Genomic DNA, 6,410 nt, shown 5'->3' on the forward strand with positions numbered 1-6,410 from the left:
TACAAAGTTACGCAATTGACACATTTTCAGGTCAAACAGGTAAAATCTTCTCAGGCCTGTTTTTGTTGTACAGTAGAAGATGGGGGTCACTAAAATCCTCCTTCAAAAACCAAATCATGTAAATCGTTTTAGATGTAGCATCTCATCAAGGCACACTGATACAGTACACTGTAAGCTAGACTTGTTAATGGTTTTTTTCTTGCAGTTATAAACAGGATATGTGAAATAATATTAATATGAATGGATATTACAAATCAGGTTAATTTGTAGACATACATAAGTATGTACAGTCATATAAAACACTTTCAGAGGTTAAATAATAAGTAGACTGGAGATCACCCACCTGTGTGTAATCATGGGGTTACAGTGATTTTGAGTCAGAATACATCTGTATATGAAAAGTTGGTTATTAAATACAACAGCAGACATTTTGACCAGTCATAGCAGGAAGGGCAAAGATGAAACTAGTATCAGCTTCTAGCTAAGTTTCTATCCACCTGTTCTTATGGACATTTTCAATTTGCACCTATAAGAAAGGATCTGCTTGACCAAATACATCACTGCACCAGTAAGTTTACCTTTGCTGGAATACCATTGTCTCAATCGGTTAGCTTGTTTGTTTTGGTGTGTGTGGTACTTTTACTTATGTAAAGTATCTGGATACTTCTTCCACCACTGAAAGTCACATAAACAAACTAACAGACTGAGGCAGGGGTACTACAGCAACTCCTGTGTTCTGCAAGATAAAAATGAAGCGATTTTACTTTTTAATTAAAAAAAAATCTATCTCTGTAGAAATCCTGTCCATAATGTTGTCCGTCACAGACAATAACAATCTGAGAATCAGTGGCAAAAACAAGCACTTAGATGGACCTACTTTGAAGCAAAAGAAAAAAGCCCAGTTACATTGCAGCAGCTGTCAGGTACAGAAACCTAGCTGCTGTCTCAGGTCCATTAACAACTCTTCTCCACTAAATTAGCTCAGGTTCTTCAACAAATTCTGTGCAGGATTCTTGGAGACATGGAAAGTTTTGAGTGGAACCACTCCAATCACTGATTTGTCATCAACCACACACGTGAGCCATAGAAGCAAGACAGTGGGTCACGTCAGTTGCCTGTGAGCTTTTGTTCTGTTATTAGATATTTGTTTTCATCAAAAAAACAAGCATGGACCAACTATGCATGATATGAAGACTGTGAACCTCAGCATGCATGATATATCAGAAGGCTTATATTCCAAGATGACAACCCCAAACACAAAGCCCAAGCTACACCGCATTGGCGTCAAAACAATGTTCACATTTCAATTTCATTTCACGTTTCAATCACTATTAATGTCCATCGTAATACACAAACCAAGAAAGTCGGACCTCAAGATGGAGGTCCTTTTTTTTGGTTGCCGTTTCCAAAGTCAAGAATGAACCTACATGCTCTACAATGTTCTGAGAGGTGAATAATCCAGACCTTAGTCCATATTTGTGGCGGACCTGTTTACTTGAAACTGTGCAGTTTTTGGTTTTTTAAAAATCCAATTGTGTGGTATATTTTCTGTTGATCTCAGTCAAATCATCCTATTTACTGTTAGCCATGATTCAGTGTGTGGGGAGATCCTCCTTACACACAGGGGGGAAGTCCCAGCTCAGACAGTGAGTTCATACACAAATTAGCTTCCATGCTGAAATAAAGCCCTCTCATCACTCTCATCTTCAAACCCAGGATTCTCCCACCGCTTCTTCATCTCGCCAGGTGAGTGATCCCTTCAAACATCGTTTTCAACCCATAGTGGGTCATCAACCCTTGAATGCAGTGTTTTCAAGATTTGTGGTCAATATTTGTGGTCCGGGTAGGGCACGGACCCTTAACTTCAGCCAGCGTTTTCAGTTTCCAACCAGTGTGACAGTGGTGAGCACAAGAATTTGAGTTAGCGTTGGCTCCGCGGCTCACACGAAGCCCTTTGCTCGGAACGCAGTTCTGTTTCCAGTCACATTTACGGGCACACCACACAAATGAGAAAATAAAATAAATTACAAAAAATTAGAAGCTTAAAAAATATCTCAAAATGAAAAAAGATAAATGGTGAAAAAGCAACAACAATTTACACAAAAATAGCTGAATATATGACAAAGACAACAGGTCATTATAAGTAAGGATTTTGGTTTGTATTGAAATAAGCACTTTTGTTTTGGATAATAGTCACTCACAAAACATAATGTGTTTATGAGAATTGCACATTGTACAAATTGTACGTGAAATCTGAAGGGGGGGTACTGAGTAAGACACTAAGTTCTGATTATCAGGGTGTGACAGATAAACTCAAGAATAAATCAGGCTTACCATTCTGTGTGTGAAAGCAGTGGAGGGCGGAGGAGTTTTGGATCTGTGTGCCTTTCACAGTCCACTGACTCAGTGCTCGCCAGAGCGAAGAGGACTGCATTTGAGAACAAAGATATGGTTTCTGAAAGGATGGAAGTTTACCAGTTGCCGCAAGGATGGCACGTTGCTGATGGCCCCTTATCTTTGAATTATTAGGTGTGTACTTGAAGAATTGTGGTATAGTAGGAACAGCAGTCCTTGTTTTGCAACTCTACAAGTTTTAAAACACCAAAGGAACTGGGTCAGTTCAGCTTTTGAAGCAAAAGGAAAAGGTCTGTCTGAGGTAAACAGTCTGAGGTAAACAGTATATTTCCACCTATCTTCTCTACTGGTACAGGTTTTTCAGGAACATACACGCTACATTTGCATAAAGTGGACAGTTTCATTCATATATTTATAGTTGCTCTAGTGCTACAGCTGTTTCCTCCACACTTATCTCACTAAGTGTCCATTTGTTGTCTTTTGTGTGCATGATTGTCAGCGTGAGGGTTATCAGGGCTGATGGGTGGACGCTGCCATGAGGGATGGTACTGGGATGCCTTGGTCAAACGATGCATAACCTGTCAGCAGCAATGCGAAAGCCCTCCTATCCACGCCAGATGCACCAGTTACTGTGGTGAGAATTACATACACACAGACATGAGGACACATATAGCTTGAATGTGAAGTTGTGATGAACTATGACATTCAAAGGTCACAGGAACATTAAACTCTGAAGCTGTCAGCTTTAGCTGATTGTATTGTTGATCTTCATCTACTCTTAAGATTTTCTGCATCCTTCTCATGCAGTATATAAGATGCTAAATAGAATGCTAAATTGATTTTGATAAAACCTTGGCTAAATTATGCACAAAACAATTCACTCCAGCAGCCATAATTTGAGGGACGCAAATGCAATTCAGGTAGATTTTTTCATTGTTTTTTACCAAATTTCTTTCAAATAAAAACATAAGTCTAGAATTATTCTTAAAACTATGAATATAGTGCTAAATGAACAGGACAGGTTGAATTTTAGCATATCCTCCACTTCTCCTGATTACTTTCATATGTCTTTTTATTAGAGTCTGCACAATGTAAGAAACTGCCTGGTCGCCACTATGATGGGCTGCTGAAGACATGTATTATTTGCGCTGAGGTTTGTGGCAGACATCCAGCAGAATGCTCCCAGCACTGCCAGAGTGAGTACTGACCCCGCTAGCCTGGATTAGAGTCTTAATTATTTAGTGACTCCTTTTTCTGTTACTGCTCTGTCTTTGGGAGGCATAAGTGCTGTGTTTTGTTGCCAAAGTCAGACTTCAGTGAACAAAGTTCACAGCTGACTAACTCAAAAAGTTTAATGGCAAAGAGGGAACTCTTGTCAAATAGAAATAAATAGTGATTTTGTGAAGGGTCAGCAGTAAGACAAGACAACTGGCCACTAAATGGTGTCTCTCAACTCTTAGCCATGTTTGAGCTATTTTGTGTATGAACTAACATTGAAGACCCACAGCTGCCCACATGATATTAGAAACCAAGCATCCAGCTGCTTTGAACTCTTGCAATTTGTGCACTGGCTGAGACTTGGAACTTTAAGGTAGTACCATTATTTTCTTGTCCAAATACTTATGGCCTGGGTGATATATCTGTAGCATAAACAGAGCCAGGCCTTTAAGAGATCTTCGCCTGCAGCACAAGGAGGAAGAAGTAGTAACTATAAGTAGTTAGTCAAGAAGGTCTTTCCTCTTCAGATGCCAAAGAGCCATCATTTTTCCCATCTATTCCCCCAGATACACCACTTCCTGTGACCACTAAAAAGCTCTTGACTACGCCACCTCATGTGACCACTAAAAAGTTCCTGTGTACACCACCTCCTGTGACCACTAAAAAGCTCCTGACTGAAGTAATCTCACAAATGCCGAATCCCAGAGGGCTCCCAGTGCCAACGCTGGCCCTGGAAGACCCAACCGTCTTGCTCTACTCCCTGCTGGCACTGTGCATGGTGCTGCTGTTTTCTAGTCTGTCTCTAACCCTGGCAGTCTTCCTGAGGGGATCCAGGGCCAAAACCTCCAAACCAGGACCCAAGGAGGCTAGCCAGAACCAGGAGCGTCTAGTCCAGCCAGGCAAAGAAGTTCGCCTGCCAGTTGGCCATCTGGGGCAGACCTCCAAAGGTTAGTGTAGTATGGATACAATCAAAGGCCTCAATCAGTGTCTTTTGCTCCAATGTGTGCATACTACCCTCTCTGTCTACAGATTTTGTAACAAGTCCAAGCTGTCCCACTGACCGTGAACCATCAGAGGACACCAGCCCTACAGAGACCTGCGTGTGTGTACACTGTTTCCCAGACCTGAAAGCACTAGGCCAGGGCAATGACAGGCCACCAAGAGCACCTTTCTCTTTCTACCAGCAAGCTGTCCTCCCTACAGCCCAGATCCAGAAGGGAGGGCCTCTCTGGACCGAAGAGAGCCATCACATCTCTGCACTGGGGGTCCAGGAGGAGGCAGCAGTGAGATGAGGTTCATTTGCTTCCTCTCAAATCAAGGTGTCTCACAAGGAAAACTGGAATGGATCAACATATCCCCAAACACACCAGAGAAGTTAATCAATATACTGTTTTTTTCTTTTGTTAAAATTGATCGCAAAATTGTGAAAACATGGCGTTTAAAGAGTTGCGTACTCATTTACAATCCCTATCAACCTCTCATCAAGCAGCAACAGCATCAGCAACAATTAGTATTAAAAAGGTTTTTTTCATCAAATGAAACACAAAAGCAAACAAGCAAAGGGCATTTTCCATTCAAAAAAATTCTAAATCTGCCATATGATTGATTCATATTAATTACGAAAAAGTCTGCCATGTTTTACTGCCTTATGAAGGCACGATAATGATGCGTATGCTTGTGCCATAAGGCAGTTAAGTTTTACTGCTCCATATCCATAAGTATCTAAGTATCACTGCAAATGTGTTCACCAATAGGCCTCTGTTATGGTCCAGACACAACAAGGAGACTGCAAAGCACTTTTAAAGATGGACTAATGCTTTTCTTCACATTACTCATGTCTCCTGTTTAAAGTCTCACTTGAACAAATCATAAAGACTACAACTGACCGCTAGCTGACCACTGACATGCATGTACAGTACACTCTGTTCCTGTGAAAGGAAATAACCAAACTAGTAGTCTAGACTCACAGTAATCATAATCTAAAAAATATCATGGAAACAAACAGAAACATCACGGAACATTACAAACTGGCCACAACAATGTTTATATATCTTAACTATCAAGCCATATGCAAATAGAGAACATAATGTAATATTTATGACGTATTATCTGATAAAAACTTGCATGGTCAAGTTGCTTGCTTCAGCCCTCAGCCTTTTCAGCATGGAAACATGCAGGATCTGGATGAAGTCATTACTTCACTACACACAGTTCTCTCTCACCAACTGCCCCTGACTGAAAAGGTTACTGTCACAGACACAAATTCAGCCATAATCCAGCAGCATTCAGTTGCTTGCCATCTGTCAGATCACATAATTTCAGGAAGCTACAGTCAGAAGAAGACACTCTGTGTCTAGGCTTGACTCCCACTTAATTGTTTCCACTAAAACAAGTGTCACTCACCATACGTAAATGTATATTTCAATTGCAAAAAATTGAGTAAAACTGTAGATCAGTAAGCAATACTGGAAACACAGCCAGAAGACATACAATGTTACTCAGGATGGTAGTGAAAGTCTCAGTGGTGGAGAACTTCACATCTGCCACTTGCAGTGATGCGCACCAGTTCTCCTGAAAATAATTAGTCAAGCGTGTTTCCTGATTCCACCACTAGGTGTCACCAAAGTCGGAAGATGTTCAAGTTCTATTGAATATTGGGGCTTCAAGTTTATAACCACCAAATCTGAATGGGCAGGCAGAGACTGTCTGCAGCAATGTGTAGGTACAGGCACAAACATGTATATATAATGAATACGGTGTGTACATGTGTAATATGAAAAGAACAATATGTCTCATGCTACACTTTCAATGATAAATAAACAAGCAACACAAAGGTG

At 40.7% G+C, this 6,410-nt stretch overlaps 1 protein-coding gene across 1 annotated transcript; it reads left to right on the plus strand.

Moving 5' to 3' along the window:
• The first annotated feature begins 1,618 nt into the window (after positions 1-1,618).
• On the plus strand, positions 1,619-6,410 carry LOC108902130 (tumor necrosis factor receptor superfamily member 13B). The gene is made up of 5 exons (XM_018703876.2): positions 1,619-1,746; positions 2,855-2,989; positions 3,435-3,551; positions 4,140-4,520; positions 4,603-6,410. The coding sequence occupies exons 2-5, from the start codon at positions 2,875-2,877 to the stop codon at positions 4,863-4,865; spliced, it is 876 nt and encodes a 291-aa protein (XP_018559392.1). The 5' UTR covers positions 1,619-1,746; positions 2,855-2,874; the 3' UTR covers positions 4,866-6,410.

Source organism: Lates calcarifer, linkage group LG23, assembly GCF_001640805.2.
Source record: "Lates calcarifer isolate ASB-BC8 linkage group LG23, TLL_Latcal_v3, whole genome shotgun sequence".
Classification (NCBI taxonomy): domain Eukaryota; kingdom Metazoa; phylum Chordata; class Actinopteri; family Centropomidae; genus Lates; species Lates calcarifer.

Bases quoted from the DNA above. Each gene is read 5' to 3' on its own strand.
- LOC108902130 (XM_018703876.2), top strand. From the start codon at position 2,875: ATGGGTGGACGCTGCCATGAGGGATGGTACTGGGATGCCTTGGTCAAA. The intron at 2,990-3,434 runs GTGAGAATTACA...TCTTTTTATTAG, and splicing joins CAGATGCACCAGTTACTGTG to AGTCTGCACAATGTAAGAAA. The intron at 3,552-4,139 runs GTGAGTACTGAC...CTATTCCCCCAG, and splicing joins ATGCTCCCAGCACTGCCAGA to ATACACCACTTCCTGTGACC.